Here is a 23,704-nt window from a genome sequence, read left to right as displayed (position 1 = left end):
TCCTGGTGTGTATGAAGACAGCTATAGCGTACTTATAAACATAAAATAAATAAATAGATCTGAAGAGGAGGAAGAGGAAGAGGAGGAAGAGGAAGAGGAGGAAGAGGAAGAGGAGGAAGAGGAAGAGGGGGAAGAGGAAGAGGGGGAAGAGGAAGAGGGGGAAGAGGAAGAGGAGCAGAGTTACTTCCAGGATAGCCAGGGCTATACAGAGAAACTGTCTCAGGAGAGGGGGGTGGGGGGGGAGGGGAGGGGAGGGGAGGGAGGGAGAGTGAGCAATCTTCTACAAAACTCAGGCACAACAGACAGGTACAGTAAGCCATGCCTGCATGCTAGCACCTGGGAGATGAAGACAGGAAGAACACGAAATCTGGGTTTGAGGCTAACCTGGGCTACGCAAGACCCGGACTTGAAGCAAAAAAAGCAAAACACACTAGCACAAAACAAATCACAATGCTCCTTCAGTCTGGCCCAGAGATCCTGAGAAGCCTAACAAATTGCTAGTTTCACAAGTCTATTCAGCAAACCACTTCAGAAGTAATTACAGTGTCAGTTTACACCTCTAGATAACAGACAATGTAAAAAAAGAAAAAGACTTGTCTCCTTGACAATGCCACTTTAAAAATCACAACTTTAGAAATATCAAAGCTTCTAGTGGCATTCAGAGAATATACCTATCACTCATATTAAATTCAATTCCTCAGCTGCACAAAATTTGATAGGGATTAATTCACAATTTAACTGGAATGCAAGATAAATTTTTAAGAGCCTAAAATTCCAAAGGGCTCTCTGGAAATCAATCCTAAGATATCTGGTATTTCAAAACAACCATCACAGTTACTTCTCAGAGTACATGGGTTTATAGATGTGTCACAGCACCCACATGGAGGTCGCAGGACAAAGTTCAAGAATCTTCTCCCTCTACAGTGTGGGTCCCTCAGATGAACTAGGTCATCAGGCTTGGCAGCAACTGTCTTTTACCACTGAGTCTTTCACCAAGCCAACATTTGGTTTTTAAAACCAACGTTCGTGGGAGCTGGAGAGATGACCAAGAGCACTGGCTGCTTTTCCAAAGAAAGCAGTTTTGAGTCCCAGTACCCAGATACCAGTCACAGTTGCTTCTAACTAGTTACAGGGTGCTGAACACTCTGTGCTGATGTTCTCGGGCTCCCGCACACACGTGATGTGCTTGCATACACTCAGACGTCACCTGGATCACCAGGGCATTCGTCAGTGACTGGATCATCCAGGGGAAGGAAGACAGGGGATGGGAACATAAAAGGTATGCGAGTTGGGACTAGGTCTTGTGTAAGCTAATGGCTCGTATCAAACCAGCGTATTAAAAGTACAGCATCAGGCTAGAGAGATGGCTCACTGGTTAAGGGCACTGACTGCTTTTCCAGAGGTTCTGAGTTCAATTCCCAGCAACCACACGGTGGCTCACAACCATCTGTAATGGGGTCTGATGCCCTCTTCTGGTGTGTCTGAAGACAGCTACCGTGTACTCATACATAAAATAAATAAATAAATTTTAAAAAAGAAAAGAAACTGGACTAGGGACAGAGCTCAGCACAGCATCCTGAACGAGTTTCCAGAACTGCTTCAACCTCCCAGTACCACATAAACTGCGGGTGGTGGCCCAGGGCCTGGGAGGTAGAGGCAAAAGGATCAAAAGTTCAAAGTTAGGTGAGAGAAAGGCTCAGAGGACAGAGACGCTTGCTGAGAAACCTGTCTATTTGATGAGTTTGACCCCCGGAGCCTACATGAAGCTGGAAGAACGGATGCCACGACTGTATAGTGAACACCAGTACATGCTCATGCGTCTGCCTGCCTGCCTGCCTGTCTGTCTGTCTGTCTGTCTGTCTGCCTCTACACACACAGAGGGCATACACACAAAAACACACCATGCGCATAGTAATTTCTTTTCTCATCCTCAACTAAATATTGAGTTCAGAGTCAACCAGGACTCCAAAACAAAAGAAAAACTAAAATGAGTTGTGAAACTGAGTGTGTATCAGAGTGAGTGGCATTCCCACACAGTAAGCACACGCTGCTCGGAGGCAGCGAAAGCACACACTCCACGCCGTACCTCTCCTCTATCCTGTTCCTATCCATGAGCGGCTGCTTGATCCACTGGTTAACCAATCTTTGTCCTTGAGCAGTTTTGCATTTATTCAATAATGCGGCCAGAGACTGAGAGCCAGTGGTGTCTTCAACAGAACCCTAGAACACAGAAATAAATACATACGTACATACACACACATCAGCAAAGACTAATAGGACATGAAATACACTTTGGGCAAAAAGAATGAGTATTATTCTCCAAAAATAAACTGAAAACTGTTCACAAAAATGTTTTTTTAAAGATTTATTTATTTATTATTATATGTAAGTACACTGTAGCTGTCTTCAGACACTCCAGAAGAGGGCGTCAGATCTCGTTACGGATGGTTGTGAGCCACCATGTGGTTGCTGGGATTTGAACTCAGGACCTGGTGTTCTTACCCGCTAAGCCATCTCTCCAGCCCCCACACAAATGTTTCTAAGCTAAGACCAAATTTCAAGCCGTTAATCTGTATTTACAGAGGCATACTTTGCCCTCAACGACACCGCTTCGTAATTACTGCCGTTTTTCTCATCCCAACCAAAGTTCCCTCCCCTCTGTCCTCCCAGTCTCTGCTTCCAGTTACTGCAGTGTTTAACCAAACTCAAAATAGAACTTTAAAGCACTGCTATCATCACACAAAATTATTCAAAACCCTAGGGCAAGTCAACATATATTACTTGAGGCTAGAAAAAATAAATACAACAGTTAAGAACTATCTATTCCAGCTACAATAATGTTATAAAATACAGATCCCTTAAACAAGCCATTACTGGCAAAAGGATTTTTTTTTTTTTAATTATTCAGTTTTTAACCCATGTTGACTTTTTTTACCTGGAAAAGGTTGAGGGCTCTAACTGCTGCCGTGTCCAACTTCATGTACTGGCTGAAGTCAAAAGTAGCCAGTTCAAACTGCCCAAAATTTGAATCGTCTGATAAGAGTTCTAAAAACTTGATTACTGCAGATAATGATGAAACTGCAACCTAAAAATAAAAATTTAAATAACTGATTCTTCCATCATAAGATGAGGAGATACCAGAAATGCAAACAAAAGTACAAGAAGATCAGCTGGGCATGGAGGCCCGTGCCTGGAATTCTAGTCCATGAGTGGAAGGCCGACACAGGCAAGTCACGGGTGCGGCCAGCCTGGGATGCATAGCAAGTCTACACAAGTGTACAATGCAAAGGGCAGCCTCTCATGCTGGTGACAACTCAGCAGCTGAAGCACCTGTCCCCAAGGCTTGTGATCTGAGTCTGAGCCCGAGACCCAGCCGGCAAAAAGAGCTCCCCACAAGTGTCCTGGGCTCACGAACAAGATGGGAGCGCCTTCATGACCATCGCATGCTCACGTGATATTATATACACCATACGTGTATAATCAAAGTGAAACCCACCACGAGTGGTGGCACACGCCTTTATTTCCAGCAATTGAGAGGCAAAGGCTAATATCACCGACGCTGAGTTCAGATTTCACAGTGAGTCTGACATGAGGAGGCTCAGCAGCAGAAGGTCCTCCCACCAAGCCTGAGCGCTACCCCAGGGTTCACACGGTGGGAGTAAAAACCAAACTCCCGAAACTTGTTCCCACTTCCACACGCACGCTGTGGTGTGCGTGCATGCAGGTCCATGAGCACGGGTGTGTGCACACACAATAGATAAATGCAATTTTTAAAGTGACTGAATTAGCCTTTAAAAACATCACTGTAGTGATGTAAGCACACGTTTGTAACCCACAGACCTGATTCTCCATCTCTGGTAAGGCAGCGCTATTTATCTGTTCTCCTTTTTTGCCTTTCAGTAACCGGTTGAGATCCTGATAAATGTCTTTAGTGGAGAAGTCGGCTCTCTTTCTTTCTGTAATCAGAATCCCTCCTCTCTGGATAACCTGTTTATAGGAAAGATTTCAAATTACTTTGAGGAAATCAATGAGAAAAGGAAATATCTAACATGAGAAAGCATAAAATAACGACAGCCTAGAAGACTACTAACATGCATCAAATTCTGTTCACTATACAAGTCCTTAGGACTACTGTGTGTGTGTGTGTGGGTGTGTGTGTGTGTGTGTGTGTGTGTGGGTGTGTCTGTGGTGTGTGTGTGTGTCTGTCTGTCTGTCTGTGTGTGTTGTGTGTGTGTGTGTCTGTGTGTCTGTGTGTGTGTGTTTTCGAGACAGGGTTTCTCTGTGTAGCCCTGGCTGTCCTAGAACTCACTCAGTAGACCAGGCTGGCCTCGAACTCAGAAATCCGCCTGTCTCTGCCTCCCAAGTGCTGGGATTAAAGGTGTGCACCACCACCGCCCGGCAGGAACTACTTTTAAATCTAAGAACTCAGGAGGCGGAGGTAGGTGGGTCTCACATCTTTGAGTTCGGGGTCAGCCTGGTCTTCACAGGGAGCTCCAGGATAGCCAAATCTACAGTGTCACTCATTTAAAAAAAAAAAAAAACTGTGAACTTTGAATTCAATTTTAAAGTTATGACTAAATGAAAGTTTCAAAAAAAGTTTCTTGCTTGTTGCGATGCTGCACACCTTTAATCCAACCAAGAAGCTGAAACGTTTAGAGAAGAGTTTGAATGCCATGTTGAGACCCTTGGGAGGGAGGGGAGGCATGGCTAGGGGTAAGTGCAGTACTAGAGAACTTGCCTGCCATGCTGGGAACCTTATCAGTGCCCAGTACTATCAGGTGGGCACGGAAGTCCATCCCTGTACTCCTAGCCCTAGGAGGAAGAGACATGAGGACTGCCAGTTAGAAGCAGGCCAGCATGGCCAGTGAGTTAGCAGACAGAACGTGTCTTAAAAAGTATCTGCGGGACTTGAAGATGGCTTAGCAGTTAAAAGCACTGCCTCCTCTCCCAGCACCCACCTGGGGGCTCCCAACCCATCTGTAACTTTAGTTCCGAGACCCAATACCTTCTTCTGACTTCCATGGATGCCAGACATTCATGTGGTACACATATACACACGTAAGCAAAACACTCACACATTTTTAGCTGGGTATGGTAGTGCACAGCTTTAATTCCAAGGCTTGGGAAGCAGAGGCAGGCAGATCTGAGTTCAAGGTTATCCTGGTCTACGAAGTGAGTTTCGGGACAGCCACGGCTACACAGTGAGGAAAATAAATCTCTGGGGAAAATAAATCTCCTTTTGTTTTTTAAGTTCAAGGCCAGGTTTGGCTGCAAATCTAAAATAATAAATACACGTACACACACAACATAGACAAAAAGTTCCGTAAAGGTTAAATTTTAAAAGGGAAACAGGAGCCATCTGTGGTAGCACTCAAGTCATCCTAGAACTCAGGCTGCTGAGGCAGGACGGCTGTGAGTTCTAAGCCAACCTGGGCTGTCAAGTAAGAAAATGACTCAAAAAAAAAAAAAAAAAACCCTAGAAACTTAAAGAAAAATTCTAGGTTTGGGTTGATATAGTTCAGTGATACCTACCTGCTTAGCACACGCCTGGCCAAGATCGCCAACAAAATACGAAATAAATATCGTAAGTATTTAATGTCTGATAAACATGCCAAATACAGCTAACAGTTACTACAACTATTCTCCTGGAGTGAAGACAGAAGAAAAGACTAAACGAAAAACAAGTTCTTTTTAAGATTTATGTATTCAAGTCTATGAACACTATTTGCACATATGCCTGCGTGACAGAAGATGGCATCAGACAGAAGAGGGCATCGGATCCCATCATAGATGGTTGTGAGCCACCATGTGGTTGCTGGGAACTGAACTCAGGACCTCTGCAAGAGCAGCCAGTGTGCTCTTCACTGCTGAGCCACCTCAGCAAGTCTTATACAAACACTTGTCGTGATGACTTAAGAATGCCAAGTTCGGGGCTGGTGAGATGGCTCAGTGGGTAAGAGCACCCGACTGCTCTTCCGAAGGTCCAGAGTTCAAATCCCAGCAACCACATGGTGCCTCACAACCACCCACAACGAGATCTGACGCCCTCTTCTGGAGAGTCTGAAGACAGCTACAGTGTACTTACATATAATAAATAAATAAATCTTAAAAAAAAAAAAAAAAANAATGCCAAGTTCTTTCAAAGTTAAGAATCAAGATTGTCCTCAAAATAAAACATTATTTTAATTAGAATTAAAACTGTTTTTTTCCCCTGATAAATGAAAAGCATCATCAGTTGGAACCACAGCTCAGTGCTAGAGCCCTGGCCTAGCATCCAGAGCTCAGTGCTAGAGCCCTGGCCTAGCATCCAGAGCTCAGTGGTACAGCCCTGGCCTAGCATCCAGAGCTCAGTGGTACAGCCCTGGCCTAGCATCCAGAGCTCAGTGCTAGAGCCCTGGCCTAGCATCCAGAGCTCAGTGCTAGAGCCCTGGCCTAGCATCCAGAGCTCAGTGGTACAGCCCTGGCCTTGCATCCAAAGCTCAGTGCTAGAGCCCTGGCCTTGCATCCAGAGCTCAGTGGTACAGCCCTGGCCTAGCATCCAGAGCTCAGTGCTAGAGCACTGGCCTTGCATTCTAGAGGCCCTAGGTTCAAGGAAATACAGGGGAAGGGGTATTTTAAATGAAGGATGTTCCTAGACTGAATGCCCTTACCTGCCTCAGTTTCCCCATGTCTCCAGTAGTCTCTCCTCCAGGTAGAACGCATTCCTTTGGTCCAATCTGAATCAGAAGAGCCTCGAGATTGGAGAATTGATCATTCTCAGGGAACTCACACAAGCCCAGCTTCCTCTGGGTGGAATCCACATACCCAACTCCAACCTGTCTTTGACCATCAACCACAGCCATTTTAATACCCATAACGCCAACGGAAGATGACATGTCATTGTTACCAAACAGGATGTCTTCAAACTGAGAAAGATTGCCGGGAGAAGCCTGAGCAAAAACAAAAACAGTTTTTAAGGAATATTGGACATAGTTAAGTTTTGCAAGTGAATAATGATCCAATCAATTAATTTTGTATTTTTTTTTACAAAATCATGCCGGTCAGTCTATTTTCAATTATTACTACATGTGCTTTAAAGACCCTCTCTTCCTTTTGCAGTTACCGATTTCTCCAGAGACGGGCAATGGTGGTGCATGCCATTAATCCTAGCACTCGAGAGGCAGAGGGAGGCAGATCTCTGTGGTTTGAGGCCAGCCTGGTCCACAGAGTGAGTTCCAGGACAGCCAAGACCACACAGAGAAACTATTCTGCCAAACTGATTTTCAAGCCTCCCAGCACACAAGAGACTGAGACAGAATGTCAGGGTCCAATCAAGGCCAGCGTGGGCCACAGGAGGATGCTATCTCAAAGGCCAAAGCACCCTCCAGGCTTGTGTGACGCTATATCGCTCGTTAAAGGTGTGGACTAAGAAATGTGCTCACAGTCACAAATGTTCCTATAAATGAGACATTAGGGACAGTAAAACCTGTCTGACATACTTCACATATGAAAAAGGCCAAGAAAGGCAAGTGTGGCAGAGCTGTAATCACATCAGCACTGGAGAAGCAGAGGCAGGACGATCGATGACACCAGACTCAAGAAAAATTAGCTTCCTTTAATTCCTCACCTTGAGAAGCTGAGTTGGGCATTTTTCTTTGTTTTTGTTTTTTTGTTGTTGTTGTTGATTGTTTTTAGCTTTCAAAACAGGGTTTCTCTGTGTAGTTCTCCATATATATAGACTAGGCTGGTCTAGATCAGCCTGCCTTTGCCTCTCAAGTGTGGGGATCAAAGGCATGCGCCACCTGCACAACAAGACAGCCATTTTCCAAGGATTGCCAAGAACCCTGGGCCATCCTGAGGACACAGGGAGACTTTGCCTCCAAAGAAAAAGAAAAAAACTAAAAACAACAAACTGGAGGCAGAAAGACAGCGCAGAGATTAAGAACACTGGGTGGTGTTCTAGAATCTAGCTCACAAGTCTAACTGCAATCCCAAGGGATCCAAGGCCCTCTCTGGTCTCCTCCCTCTAGCAACAGGCATGCAAGTGGTACACAGACAGACATGCAGACCCAGTACACATGAAAATAAGTAATTTTTTAATTAAAAAGATAACTAAAACCAATCTTTTTTAAATTATAATATTTATGTCCAGGTTATCATCTAATGTTGTATTTCAGGAACAGTGAGGCAAGGTTTGGCGTGTTCAAAACATTTTATATAGATAGACTACTGAATTTCTAAACTGTGATTAAACTATAACTTTTAGAAACCCAACACTATCAAAATTTCTCAAGGCATTTTGCTGTCACAACCTAGTTAATATAGTAAGACATGCTCTGAATTTAATTTTCTAAAACAAACATTCAAAAGGAAACTAGCCACCTTAAACGCCAGACACCATTCGTTCTCCTTCGACGCCTTATTTCCAGCTTTATTCTTATAAACTTCAACTCGGTACTGACGAACCAGAAGAAGATCTTTCACAAAAGACTCAAAGTTCATCTTGCTAAGCACAACACTCTGCAGGGTCTTACTCCCTGAAATAAACAACAAATGAACAAAGTTAAATGTTAAAGATGAGGCTGTGAGGTAATACATGTTCGAGAACTTCACAAATTAGCCCAGACTTGCATTTCCTCAGCAGGCCAACCTTCCAACAAACTGCTGAATGGACAAATACTACGTATGTACAACGGGGCATAGCAGCAGTCTAGCCACTTGGAAGTCTGAGGCAGGGGCATAACTTCAGATCAGGAGGAGTTTGAGGGCAGCCTGGACTACAGAGAAGATACAGTCTCAAAGCCAGTAAGCGTGGGGTTGTCAAGGTAACTGCTGTGAGTAAAAGCTTCCTAATCTGAGTTCAGTCACTCAGACCTCTCAGGTAGAAGAAAAGGCCTGATTCCTGCATACCTACTGCACTGTGTTCACCCATATACATAACACACAAAAGAGATGAATAAAAAGAATTTACAAGGCCGGGCAGGGTGGCGCGGGCCTTTAATCCCAGCTCTTGGGAGGCAGAGGCAGGCAGATTTCTGAGTTCAAGGCCAGCCTGGTCTACAAAGTGAGTTCCAGGACAGCCAGGGCTATACAGAGAAACCCTGTCTCAAAAAACCAAACAAAACAGAACAAAAAATCAAAGCAAAAAAACAAAACAAAGTACATTTTACAAAGGACTCTGAAACTGCTCAGGGCTGGGTTTTGCTCAACATTAAAGCACCTTCCCAGCATGTGTGACAGCTTGGGTTGGCTTCTCAGGAACACAACACAAAAAGACATCTAGTCATACTCCACTCGTAAACAGAACTCAAGGTTCAAACAAGACAAGTCTCCCTTTCAGCACTGTCCCTAACCAGCAGCTTACCAGTGACAGGCTGGGAGTTTCAGACTATATTTGCTAGCATATGTAAATAATTACTTTCCCTTTTATACACTCACACAGTACACACGCTGTCCCCATCACCATGGATACACACACTGTCCTCTATCACCATGGATACACACACTGTCTCCTATCACCATGGATACACACAGTGTCCCCTGTCACCATGGATACACACACTGTCCCCTATCACCATGGATACACACACTGTCCCCCTATCACCATGATACACACCCTGTTCCCCTATCACCATGGATACACACACAGTTCCCTATAACCAGGGAGCTTGCTCCAACCACACAGAACCTTCTGTGTACTGGCAGTTATGTCTAGTGATCTAGCCAATCTCCTCAGCATTGCCAGGCTTGACAATGAAACCTGTAAATGCTCAGGGTTCCCAGTGTGTTGCAAAGATTCTAAAACCAAATTCTCTCATGGGTGTGATTTAATAAACAACCAGACTGCCTCCCTCTTTGGTTATGTGCAATCTACTTTCCTACAGTCAACAGAGTCCTCAGGAAGCTGGGTGTCTTTACAGTCAAAGCATCGACAGACAAGACCTCTATAAGTGAAAGGCCAAGCTGGTTTAGGCTAGATCCAGGTCCAGGCCAGGCAGTACACAGCAAGACTCTGATTCAAGAAAAAAAGAAAAAGAAAAAGAACATAATAAAGCAAGAGTTTCCAGGGGCCGGAAAGATGGCCTAGTGGTTAAGAACACTTGCTGCTCTTGCAGAGGGTCTGAGCTCAATTCCCAGCACCCACATGGTGGCTCACAACCATCTGTAGCTCTGGTTTTAGGGGATCAGATGCCCTCTTCTGGCCTTTGTGGGGACCAGACACACACGATACGCATACATGCAGACATGCAGACACAACTCACACATACATTTTTTTAAAAATTTCCAAACTTTCTCATCTATATCTCAACTGGGCGTGATTCTGCTCCTCTTGGGGGGGACGTATAATAATTCTGGGAGACACATAAGCTGTCATGAGGGAACAATAGCACTTTGGGATCTAGAGGACAGGCGCAAGAAGCTGATTAGAACAGAAAGGCTCACAAGAAATGAATGATTTATTCATTAAAATGCAAATAGTACCAAGGATGAGACCCTGATTTAGCAGGAAGTATTTCAGTTCCAAGGAACTCTGCCCTCTTCTAGATTCGCGCACATGGTGCAGAGAAGCATCAGAGAAGCCATCCATACACATAAAGTCAATCTCTCCACACACAGATAAAATCACCACACCAACCACTGGAATAAAAACTCAATTTTCGGGCTGGCGAGATGGATCAGTGGTTAAGAGCACTGGCTGCTCTTCCAAAGGTCCTGAGTTCAAATCCCAGCAACCAGATGGTGGCTCACAACCATCCGTAATGAGATCTGACGCCCTTTTCTGAAGTGTCTGAAGACAGCTACAGTGTACTTACATATAATAAATAATCTTTTAAAACAAACAAACAAAAAAACCAAAACAAAACAAAAACTCAATTGTCCCAGCACCCACATGGCCACTTACATCTATTTTTAGGCTTTCTTCTGACCTCCCTGGGCACCAGGCAGACATACATGCACAGACACTCAGACAAAACACATTCATATAAAATCCAGTACATAAATGTCTAAGAGGTCAGTCTGAGGGCGAATGCCCTAACACTGGGAAGACAGAGAGGCAGGTGGGTCTCTGTGAGTCACGGTAAGTTCCCAGCCAGCCAAGGCTAAACACTAAGACGCTGTGTGAAAAGCAAAAAATAAAGTAAAATAAAAATATATCAGCTCTCAATTTAGAAACTAAAATGCAAAGTCTTATTTGGTAAAAAATATCACGCTGAGGGAAGATGGTCTGGATGAATTCTGGGACAGCTGCTGAACCAACCCACAGCACGTGCCAGAAGCATCCGGTCAGGACAGGGCTGCTAAAACACTCACTGCATTAACGGCTCCTCACTTCACGAAGCCCTCTCAGATGTACAAGCCCCTCTCTGTTCCTTTTTGTAGTTAGTGTTTTTCAGTTTGAAGGATTTTTTTTGGGGGGGTGGGAGAAGAGGGTTGGGGGTGGAGGGTGGGGATGGTGTTGAGACAGGGTTTCTCTATATAGCCCTGGCTGTCCTAAACTCTTCTAGGTGGACCAGGCTGGCCTTGATCTCAGAGATCCACCTACCCCTGTGCTGGGATTAAAGGTATTCGCCACCACGTCTGGCTTCTCTGCTCTTGTGTGTAACTATAGTACACAGCAATGGTATCTATCTGGCATTAGCTAGAACCCAGAGAACTGTTTCTTGGTCCTTTTACTAACTGGAACTCATTATTAAATGTGTTACTAAGACCCAGGAGCAGAGAGGTAAATGAGACGAGTGCCCTCTTCTATCCCTAGCACCACAGAAATACAGTGACTTCCCAGATAGGTAAGGTGGTACCCACCAGGGAGGCTAAGGTCTGAAGCCAGAGGCCATCCTGTGCTTAACCAATGTAGACCCATCTCAAAAAAAGTTTGCTGGTTATCCTCTGAAGGAAGGGGCCATTTCTCTAGAAGGCAGCACACGTGTGACCCACTGAGAGGCCGTGCACACCTGATGACAAGCATCTGAGGGCCTTGTCTGCGAAACAGGACTTTTCTGCTGTGACATGACCCACAGAAGGAGCAGATTCACGTTCACACGAGAGTCTCTTGAGAATGACATGGAACCCCTATGTGCATCCGACTGTGCCAGGAAGTGGGACATAGGAGAGAAGGGTTGGACCCTGTAATATGAAGATGCACGCATGGAACTGCAGCATCTGAACCCGGGAGGCTCAGGCAGGAGGCTCTCTCTAAATCACAGGGCTTTAGAATAACACATCTTTACATGACCCCAATCATGCAGGTAAAATGTCAGGAAAGGGATACCACCAGATGCGAGCTCCAGAGAACTATGAAAAACCAACAGAACCCTACCCACGCCCATGGGCTGCGATCCAGAAAGCTGCCAAGAGCTTACTGTTCACTGCACTGTTGGGAGGACCGGGTACAGATTCGAGGAAATGTAGGTTCCAGTAACAGCTCAGCTGGGCAAAGTGGTGAAAGCCTGTATTCCCAGGAGGCACTGGCAGTGTAAGTGACAACCTGGTAAACCTACTGAGTTCCAGGTCAACCAAGGCTAAATAGTGAGACCTTGTCTCCAGAAACCGAGCCAAAACAAACTCCACAGACAAGGAGCTAAATGAAAAGTGGGAAATCCACACAATTACTTAGCAACCAAAAGGAATGAAACGCTGATGACACAGATAAGCCTTGAAAACTCTTCATTTACATGTTATATCCCAGAATATCCAGAGAAGGAAAACTAGAGGTCAGGACTGGGAAGATTGTGAGAGAAGAGTAATAATGGACACAACATTTCTTGTGTGTGTGTGCCTCACTCTTTAACTCAAGATAAAGAATAGCTGTCTAACAAAAACAAATTCAACTGGTTGTGAAGGTTGCAGCAGACTACTACCTAGCACAGACCAGGCAGAAATACGACAGAGCTATCCATTTGCATATAACAGCATAAAGAATTAGAACTCATGCTGGGTGGTGGTAGCGCTTGTTTTTAATCCCAGCACTTGGGAGGCAGAGGCAGGTGGATTTCTGAGTTCGAGGCCAGCCTGGTCTACAGAGTGAGTTCTAGGACAGCCAGAGCTACACAGAGAAACCCTGTCTCGAAAACCCAAAAAAAAAAAAAAAAAAATTAGAACTCACAACTCCAAGGTATGATATAATGGAAATTCAATGTAATTGAAAGAAAAAGCAATGGGGGTGGGTGGGGGAGGGGCTATTATGGTGATCAAATTAATCTTCCTAGGCCACAAATGAGTTCTGAAGCCTTTTGGGGAGAGATGATGCTGAGTGGTGAGAGCCAAGGTGGGAAAGAAAGAAAGAAAGAAAGAAAGAAAGAAAGAAAGAAAGAAAGAAAGAAAGAAAGCAAGCAAGCTAGCTGAGCACAGCTTTCCAACTAGCTCAACCGCATTCAGCCAACAGTAGGGGATCCGCAACTGAAATCCGGGCAGTTCAGCTCCAGGACAAATCCTAGGTCCTGACCACTTGATAATACTGCCCTTCAGCAATGGTCCATCCCAGGTTCTCAAGCGGGACGGTTTAAAAAAACAAAACAAAACACAGCCTATTGGCAAATGAGGGTGTCTTAAAGGAAGCTCCCAAAACGCCCTCCACTCCTCGCTCCTAGGCTGCGGGCTGTTATTGATTTGGAGGTACCCATGGTGACACAAGACTCTAATCCTATCAACTTGGGAGGCTGGAACTCGAGGCGTCCGAGGACAGCCTGGTCTCGGCGGTGTGCAGCCGCCCAGCGCACCGTGCGGAAGCGAACCAAAACAAGATGCTAAGCGCGTGGCCCCGGCAGGCACCTCTCTCGGGCGGGGCGCTCCGCCGCTGCCCCACCGCTGCATGCGCCCAGGTTTCCGGCAACGCGATCCCCGAGCCGGCCCGGGCCCGGCCGCCGCGGCTGCCCTCACCTGCCGGCCCCATGTACTTGATCACGCCCTGGGTCTTGAACACCTCGCGGGCCGCCAGCAGCGCGTCCTCTCCGTGCGCCGTGTAAAAGTCGCCGCGGTCGAAGAGGCGCACCGTGGTGCTCGGCTTCTCCGGCATGCCCTCAAAGAAGCGCACGAAGCCCGCCTCGGCCGCGCCTTCCAACTGCAGCGTCTCCTTAGGCTGCACCGCCATTTCCGAGCCGCTCCACACCAACACCAGAAGAGCACAGCGCGACCCTGCGCTGGCCGCGTCGTTTCCCGCCTCCCCAACCTCGCCCCCTAAACCGCGTCCGGCCTCTGTGGGCTCGCCCAATCACCAGGCAGCGCTGCGCCTCGGTGGGTGGGAGTCTACCGCGGTAGCCAATCATAAGCGAGCAAGGCCCCAGCTTCCCGCGAACTCTAGGACTCTAGCTACTGCGCATGCGTCCGACTTCTGCAGCCTTGCAAGCCCTCCAGAGGCTGCGCTTTCAAGTTCGCACTGCCTGGTGCCTGGTGGGTGGGTAGCTGTGCTAGGCGGGGTCAGCTAGGAATTTGTTTTATCAAATGACCGGAAACGTAAGAGTGAAATCACAAAGAACTTGTAAACAAAGAACTATCCTTTTTCCCCCACCCAGCCTTGAGTGTGCGATATACACTTGCAGTGCAAACTGCCATAGGTAAGATTTCAGGTTTATTCTGCACAGCCTCTTGCTGACCCAGTTTGGTTGACAAATTCATCCAATAGACACTTGGCAAGCCGAGCATGGTGGCACATGCCCTTAATCCAAGCATTCGGGAGGCCTCTGGGGCCAACCAGATCTACCAATCGAGTTCCAGGGTAGTCAGGACTACACAGAGAAACCTTGTCTGGTAATTAATAAACAAACAAACAAAGGACACATTGGGGGCTCAGCAGATTCCTAACTTCCTAATGTTTTCATAGCCGCCTACCTTGAGTTCAGTCCCCATCACTGGTGTAGCTCATCATAACTGGCAACTCCAGATTCTCTGTATGGGTGGAGGAGGTCAGGTACAGACACTTCTTAATTTAAAGAAAAAAAAAAAAATATATATATATATATATATAATGTAGAAACGAGTATGATGGCACACACTTGAAACCCCAGCTCTCAGGAGGTCAGAAGGGCCAAAAGGTAAAAGTGGGTCTAGCAAGAAACGCAGTACAGTATTATCCTTGGTTACGTAGCTGGAGGTCAATTTGGGCTACCAGAGACTGCATCCTAAATAAATAAATAAGTAAATATCCTGCTTTGGAGTTCTAAATAAATAAACATCCTGCTTTGGAGTTCTGTGTAGCAAGACCCTGTCTCAATGAAGAAAAGGCTGGGGGCGGGGGAGGTTACATCTGGTTTTTCTTACGTGCTAGTGAATGGATGCAGACTGTACACTGTTTTAGAAGTAGGTAAACACACAGAAAGATGGAGACTAAGAGGTGTAAACCGACAGGAAAAACTGCAGGGTTATAAACATTCTTTAGGGCTAATTAACTGATTAAGATGTGATTGTAGGGAGCTGAAATATTGCAAGCCCTGAGCCAAATTATCTTGAGCTAATTGTAGTCCCCTAAAGAGCTACTCTTGCCCACCTCTGTGTTTACCTTAACAGCCTTGTGATTATCAAGTATAGTCTTTGTACAGACCCCTTAGTTTCTACAGTCTTGATTTAAAACTTTCTTTGTTCTGTTTCTATACAATTTCTTGACGGCCATTGAGATGGCTCTGGGTAAAGGCATGGATACCAAGCCTGATGCCCTGGATTCCATGCCTGGACCTATTGTGTGGTATCCACCAGAGAAAACAACTTGTACACAGGTTTAAGCCAATAGGACAGCTTTATTACTTGGCCAGTAACTACTACCAGGATATATATATATCCTGGGTTGTCATACTTCAATTAACAAGAACAGTTAACCAGAAGTGGAACTAAAAAAAAAAAAAAAAGCAACATTAGGACATGTAGAAACTTTACCAGAACTATGGACTTTTGATGAATTGGGCTTTTATTTTAGTTTTGGCAGGTGGTGCTGTCTGTGTGCTGAGTTTTACAGCCTGAATAGTACTTCCATCATGGAGTCAGTTGTGCTAAGGTCTAGGGGCCTAAAAGTAGAGAGGACCAACTCCCACAAGTTATCCTCAGACTTCCACACCCCCACGAGATGGGACTCATGTACTTATGGATGTGAGCACAAATATACACAAAGCAGAAATAAATTATTAATTTAATTAATAAAAATGAAACTGGTATCATGTTGGAACATGGTATTTGGAATAACCTAGACTGTGCTTGTTGTGTTTTATAAAAAGATAAGATGGAATATGCTTGGTATAGGTGAGGTAAGGTGTGGGGGAAGGGGGTGCCTCTGTGGGCCTATGCTGAGGCATCCCTTCCCCCTGAGGGACCAGATACATGGTGGTAGAGTATAGAATATAGTTTATTCAGGGCCTGGGGAGGGGAATTGAGGGAATAGAAAAACGGAGAGAGAGACAGAGACAGAGAGAGACAGGAGGCAGGGAGAGGGAGGGGGAGATAAGTAGAGGCCTAAATGCCTCCAGTGTTTCTAGGCCACAGTCGCCTATATTTGACACCAAAATAAACTATCTCTTGGTCCCTTTGACGTGAGGCTGTGTTTTGTATTGATAGTGGGTTAAATTCTATGGGATAAAGACCTGAAGGAGGCGAGGGTCCACTGTGCTTGACACTCCCCACCCCATTACTCTGTGGGTTTTGTTGTTGTTTTGTTTAGTTTTGTTTGGACAAGACTATGTGTAGCTCTGGATGACTTCAAATTCAGTACATAGCTGAGAACGACCATAAACTGGGGTTACAGGCATGAACCACCATACCTGGCCTTTCCCAGTGTCTTTAAGGAGTTTCCAGGGTATTTCTGACAGCCAAATTTAGACACTACTAGCCCACAGGCTAATAGCCACATACTTGGAAAACAAAGAAATGTAGACAATCTAACTGCAGACTGCCCTCTCCAGCCACATTTCCTGACGCTTGAACATGCAGGCCTATTTCCCTGACACCAATCAGGGACCATGAACTTAGTTTGTCTTGCAACCTGAGGCCTCTGTGTACACTTGACCTTCTGCTCTGGAATGGCCCTCTTTTGACCTTTCTGTCAGAAACGTCTGGTCATCTTTCAATCCTCGGTCCAAATCCCTTCGCTGGAAAGCCTGCTCAGTTCCCCGGGTTGTAACTAGCTGCATTTCTTCTGAGGTCCCAGGAGTCTGGGTACCTGTCTCTTTATTTACTACACACCTAAAAAGGCCTGGGGTGAATACTCACACATTTATCTGTAATAATATTGACTAACAAACATATTTACTAGTTTGTCTGACAGGTTTTTAACTTCACATATGGCTACTGCTTGGGGACATTTTATCACCATTTCTGAAGTTAATGGATACAAAATGAAGAACATGAGCTGGCTGTCAGCCTTGGCATAGAAAAGTGGCCAGTCTTAAATAATAGCAACCCAGGTTGGCCGTATATAGCCAGGGCTCACCTCCTGCCCTGTTGGCCATATATAGCCAGGGCTCACCTCCTGCCCTGTTGTCATCTTTCTGAAGTGTTGGGATTACAACCACGTGTGTGTTTTAAGAGGTTGTTTTAACATTTTTTCTTTCTTTTTATTTTTAAAGATGTATTTATTTTATTTATGTGAGCACACTGTAGCTGTCTTCAGACACTCCAGAAGAGGGCATCAGATCCCATTACAGATAGTTGTGAGCCACCATGTGGTTGCTGGGAAATGAACTCAGGACCTCTGGAAGAGCAGTCAGTGCTCTTAACCACTGAGCCATCTCTCCAGCCCCCAACATTTTTTTCTTGCCAATGATATGTATGTATAGATGGCTGATAAACCCCTTTATAAATCATTACTAGTTTTAACTCCAGGTGGGTTCTTTTTCCTCATGAAGTTATAGAATCACTAGCAAGACTGTGGCAGTTGAACAGTGAATGAGCCTTTTATTCTAGAAAAGGAAGTCTATCCTGATTCACACCAAGGCAGGTGGGTATGGTGACACAGGAAGTAATCCCAACACTTGGGACATAGGGCCAGGTGGAGCAGGTTTTCAAGGCTAACCTCCCTCAGCCACTTTATCAAATCTGTGCCCAGCCTCAAAACAAACAAAACAGAAACCCAAGAGTAGAGCAGGAAAAACCCCTTGAACCAGATTCTCAATCAGCTGGGGGCCAGGAGCTTACAGATACAGGACAAGAGGAAGCTGAGCATGCAACTCCATCCAGAGGCTAAGGCAGAAGTCTTAGTCTGAGGACAGACTGGGCTGGACATGAGACCCTTTCTCAAAAATAAAATAAAATAAAATAAAATAAAATAAAATAAAATAAAACCTACAAATAGCAAGTGGTCCACACCTGTGATCTGGAAGCAAAGACGGACGAATTGTTGCAAGTTGAAGTCCATGCAGAGCTACATAGGGAAACCTTATCTAAAAAGTAAGTTAAAATATGGCATTAAAAAAACTATAGGCCAGGCATGGTGGCACATGCCTTTAATCCTAGAACTCTGGAGGCAGAGNTTTCTGAGTTCGAGGCCAGCCTGGTCTACAAAGTGAGTTCCAGGACAGCCAGGGCTATACAGAGAAACCCTGTCTCAAAAAACCAAAAAAAACAAAACAAAACAAAACAAAATTATGGGCGAAGGATAGGCAAATGAAGGTAAAGACTATTCCTATATATTTCTGGGAATGACAAATTCTCTTGAAATTGAACACTACCTCTTTTCACAAAGTTCTCCCTGGCCCCAGCCATAGCTGTCTTCAACTGTCCTGGTACACTTGGGGACATGTCACTTAACATGCATGTAGGGTTATAATGAAGAGGAGGTTGTCTGCGGTGGTTGCTTTGGCAGCCACCTTAGTTAGATTCAACCATTTCCTGCCTGCAGGCATTCTGTACCTATCTCAATACAAACAAACAAGAAAAGATACAGACCAGACATTCAACTAGGTCCCTCACTCTGCAGCATGAGATGGGATAAGTAAATCAGGTCTGGTGGCAGACACCTGAAAGCTGAGGCTAGGGGATTGCAGTTTGCCTGTGCAACTTAAAGCGATCCTTCTCAAAAATAGAAGGGAAAGGGCTGTGGGAAGCCACATGTGCAGTTGCAGGGTGGCGCTGGCTACCTCTGGCCACCACTCATAAGTCTGGGTAAACAACCAATGTGTATATATACAGTAAAGTTTTCACCAAGTCACTGCCTGGCCCCCGGCATGATAATGAGGCTCTGCAAGGTACTGAGAGAGAATAACCAATCAGATGAGAGACATGCAAATGAGGTATGATAATGAGGCTCAGTGAGATACTGAGAGAGAATAACCAATCAGATGAGGAACATGCAAATGAGGTGGAAAGCATAACCAATCCGGGTGTGAGACACACCTCTTCTAGGCCTATATAAGCAGCACCATTTCTGGGCTTGGGGTCTTTTCGCCTCTGCAATCAAGCTCTCCCAATAAACATGTGCAGAAGGATCCTGGTGTGGCATCTGCTTTGCTGGCGAGTCCTGCACGCACAAGAAAGGGCCAATGGTATAAATTTCTAAAATTAACTGAGCAACACTCAGGAGGCAGAGGCAGGCAGATCTCTATAAGGAAGAGGCCAGCCTGATCCACAGAGTGAGTTTTAGGCCAGCCAGGGCTACATAGTCAGACCCTGTCTCAAAAACACACGGGAAAAAAATAACTGAGAAGGGGTTGGGATGTAGTCCATTGGTAGACTGCTCAGCTAGATAGTGAATAATTTGTGAAAGTCTGTTTTCAATATCCAGAACTCCCAGTAGACGGTATGCTAAGCTTTAGGTATGCTAAGCTTTAGGCGAATGATTTTGGTTGGTGTCAATGTGGAATTTGAGCAAGAGGGAGAATAATACATTGATTGCAAAGTAATCAGTGAAGACAGATTAAAGGAACATGAATTCCTGATGAAGAATGGAGCTAGTGACTAAAAATAATGTAAGTCATAGACTATTTGGGGCTTGATTCTTGGTGAGGCAACCAATACATCTTTGATTTTGTTTTGCTGGGTTTTAGTGTTGGAGGTGAGGTCTCACTAGGTAGCCCTGGAGTTCACAACATATATCAAAGGGGTTGTAACTTCACAGGGACCTTCTGGTGCCTATATCCTAAATCCTGAAGGTCTTTGCCACCAAGCCATTGAGGTAAAATGGGGCCAGAGGCTATATCTCAGTGGTAGAGCACCTGCCTAACACACACACACACACACACACACAGAGGCCTGTATGCATGCGCAGACTGAGTCTAATCCCAAAACTGAAGACAGGAAATGGGTTTGTGGAGGAAGGCATGAGATCACTAAAGGCTAGTTATGTGAAACAATTGGGAACTCAGGATGAAGAGGAGACGTGGAGACTGTTCATCTGCTATCTACTTATCTAGATAACTAAGGCAAGATGGACAGGACCCTCCTGCAAGAGAAACAAAACAAAGAACAGGTTCTGGAAACGCTAGCACTTCAGGATTGATACAGTGACAAATGGCCAGGAGACCCCAAAGATAATGTACAGAAAGCATCCTAGGTGGGGGACTGAAGCAACATCACCACGACAGGCTTTGGAGAGCATGTACTGAGTGTGCATAGGCACACAGCTTAGCAGGGGTAGCTTCAGAACAGAACTCAGTGTGTTCAATGTACCAATTCCAAATGTGCACGTAGATATGAAGCAGTATCAGCAGAGGGCGCTAGAGAGGCCCAGCAAGGGAAAGTTGTTCCCTGGTTCTGATCGATGTTTGGGGCTACTGCACCCTCCAGCTGATGTAGCATGGGTGGCTTTTCTCTAGCACTCACAGCCTCAGGATTCTTCCAGTTCATGGGGCCACCAACACCCCTGCTGCTGCAATCCTATAGAATGCTTTTGTTTGGTTTGGTTTGGTTTGAGAAAGGATTTCTGGGGAAAAGTAGCTCTCTGGCTGGTGTGGGACTCAGTATGGAGACAAACTCCCTGAGATCTGTAACTGCCAGCGGCCACGGGTTACTGGGTTCCAGAAGGAAAGCTGGGGTTGGATGGGAAGGACAGCGAGAGAAATAACGAGCCAAGACAAAGTTCTCTGATCAAGGCTCGGTGTTTAATTCTAAGGTCAGATTTTAAAGGGGGAAAACCCATCCCCCACTTTGCCAGGATCTAGTCGGGAAGACAAGCTCAGCTGCTCAGCAGGTAGTGGCTTCTTGCAGGATGCTGCAGATTGATTGACAGGACAATAGACTTCACCTAGGTCAGAAGACTCCACCCTATGTGGGCTGGCAAACTGTGGCAGACAAGGTCTGAGCCAGCCTGCTCAAGGCTGGGGGAACAGCACAGTTCCTCCCTTTTTATTTATTAAAAATTAGCTGGACTGGGGCATAAAATTTGCTTATTATTTTTATGTAATTTATTATTACTATTATTATTATTATTATTATTATTATTTCCCAACTGGGAATTATGGTGGCTGGTGGTGTGTGCCTAGGTTCAATCTTACCTGTCCTGGAGGCCATGTATAGCTTGGTTGTGTTTATTTGCACAAACACGACCTTCCAGTGTTTATTCTGAACAAACACGGCCTCTTGGCACATGCCTCTGTCTCAGGTTGATAAAAGAGTCATAGAATCATCAGTTGCCCGTCTTTGACTGCCAGCCCTCATAGCACACCATTTTCCCATTCACACCAAAGCTGCAATATTCACTCAATGCATCTCTTCATAGATGAATAACTTCCATGACTGACCCTTGCTGAAGGTGAACCTGTATGAAGGTAACTGATCTGCTTGAAACACAAAGTCAAAGGTTGCTTTTAAGCAACAGGATTAAGGTTGTCTTCAGGATGTCCCAAGCACTCAATTCAGTTGTAAATTAGCAACAATCAGACACAAGGCCTGGTCTCCTGGGGGGAGGGGGGGAGGAGGAAGTGGCTTTGAGAATCAACAGAAAAAACTGTAGCCTCCCCCAGCCTTGAAGCAGGCTGATTCAGACCATGCTAGCACTGAGTATGAGACTACCACCAGGGTGTGGAACCTTCCAACCTCGATGGCTCTATTGTTCTGTCACTTGCTGATGCTCTTCTCCAAGACACTGCTACCTGCTGAGAGGCCCTTGAGATATTCCAGAAAAAGCATCCCGGCAGATCACCTACAGGCTGGCAACAGGCACCAAGAATGGGTTGGCGGGGGATGGGCCTCCCCTCGTTATAAACACAGACTCTTAGTAAACTTTGGGGGCCTTGAACAGAAACATGTCTTGGCCTCCATTACTTCTCTTGCTGTTTCCTTCCATACATCTCTGGCCTCCCACTCAGGAACCCAGTTAGTGTGGCCGCAGGCAGCTACAAAAATCTGTTACTTCTCAGGTATAGTGGAGACTATGATTCAAATTAACTCAGCTGGCTGATAAAGATTTTTAGTCATCTTCATAATTGGAATGAATCATACTTACTAGAAGGACTCAGGAACTGTGTCCACTTGACAAACCAATCTTTCAGGCAGCCATCTGGCTCCATCTTCTTTTTGTGAAAAAACACAAACAGAACCTCTCCCCCATATTGAAACAGGGTCTGGACCATTCCATGCTTTAGTTAGGGGGTTCCACCATTTAACCATGGCATATGAGCTGGAAGTGACTGGATGCCAGTGATAATCTACTGCAGCCTGACCTTTAGCATCAGTTTGCAAAAAAAATTTTAAAAATAAGACAAAGGCAAGATGTGCTTTTGATGACCTTGAAGCTGTAAGACCTCAACTCAATGTGTTTCTTGGACCCCTAGAAACAAAGCCCAGCATGGAGTTCTTTGTTCTTTTGCCTTCAGCCTGAGAGAACGATGACCACTGGGTGACCCACCAAGGCACCTGACTCATTGTGTAAGGGACCAAGAATGTTTGCCAAAGATAGCCTGTAACCTTTCCGTGAGAGATGAGCTGTAATTTGTCATCCCCATTCTTATGATGTTTACTCAGCTTCCCCATTCTTTGTGGTCTTATCCTCCCCTCACTTAGCAGTTTATTCTTTAAAAACCCTCGACTGCAACTGCTGGGGCGTCGACTTCCTCTGCCCCTGTGTGGGTTAAGAGCTCAGCCTCAGCATGCTGATTCCCAAATAAACCTCATGTGATATTGCATCAAGAACCTTTTCTCTCCAGTTACTGGGGCATCGGCTCATCCTGGGACTTGAGCGAGGTTCTTCCTGGAAACGGGGGTCTTTCAGTTGGGGCCTCATTTGGGATTTTGTGGCCACCCCAATTACCAGAGACCCCTCTTGGGGGTAAGATTCTGTCTTTTGTCTATGTCTTTGTCTGCAGGCTATGTCTGAATTCAGTACTTTCAGTTTGCAGTCATCTGCTCATGAGAGCAACGAATTCCTTGTCCGGGATGGAAAGGAGGGTTATTGACAGACATGTAAGGGGATAACCTACTGCCACCCTGGGAGACATCCCAGGAAGTCAGAGGGAGCTCCAGGGACGCCTGGAGATTTCCCATCTGGGTGTTGCATTGGAACTTAAAACCCTCCTGGAGAGGAGAGATTTTGTGCCCATCTGATTCTGTTTCTTGGTGTTGGAAGTCCCGTAGGAGGTGGGTCCTGGTCTCGGTCTTTGTAGTCTTTTGTGTGTTTTGTTTGTCTTCCTGTATGTGACTTGGACAATGGGACAGACCATTAGTACTCCCCTTGGACTGACTCTTGACCATCAGACTGAAATTAAGACCAGGGCCAACGCTGGGCGTGGTGGCGCATGCCTTTAATCCCAGCACTCGGGAGGCAGAGGCAGGTGGATTTCTGAGTTTGAGGCCAGCCTGGTCTACAAAGTGAGTGCCA

The 23,704-nt window shown here is 45.5% G+C and overlaps 1 protein-coding gene across 1 annotated transcript in view; it reads right to left on the bottom strand.

Annotated features, from left to right (window-relative positions):
- Positions 1-14,126, bottom strand: part of Msh2 (mutS homolog 2) — a 51,013-nt gene extending 36,887 nt beyond the window's left edge. Inside the window, exons 1-6 of the mRNA XM_021186546.2 lie at positions 13,858-14,126; positions 8,362-8,516; positions 6,651-6,929; positions 3,841-3,987; positions 2,936-3,085; positions 2,087-2,220 (exon numbers count right to left, since the gene is read on the bottom strand). Coding sequence (XP_021042205.1) covers positions 2,087-2,220; positions 2,936-3,085; positions 3,841-3,987; positions 6,651-6,929; positions 8,362-8,516; positions 13,858-14,068 — 1,076 coding nt within the window. The 5' untranslated portion in view covers positions 14,069-14,126. The remainder of the gene's footprint in view (positions 1-2,086; positions 2,221-2,935; positions 3,086-3,840; positions 3,988-6,650; positions 6,930-8,361; positions 8,517-13,857) is intronic.
- Positions 14,127-23,704: the final 9,578 nt, after the last annotated feature.

Source organism: Mus caroli, chromosome 17, assembly GCF_900094665.2.
Source record: "Mus caroli chromosome 17, CAROLI_EIJ_v1.1, whole genome shotgun sequence".
NCBI lineage: Eukaryota > Metazoa > Chordata > Mammalia > Rodentia > Muridae > Mus > Mus caroli.
The sequence above is the reverse complement of the archived record's forward strand: the minus strand, read 5'-3'. Positions and strand labels throughout refer to the sequence as shown.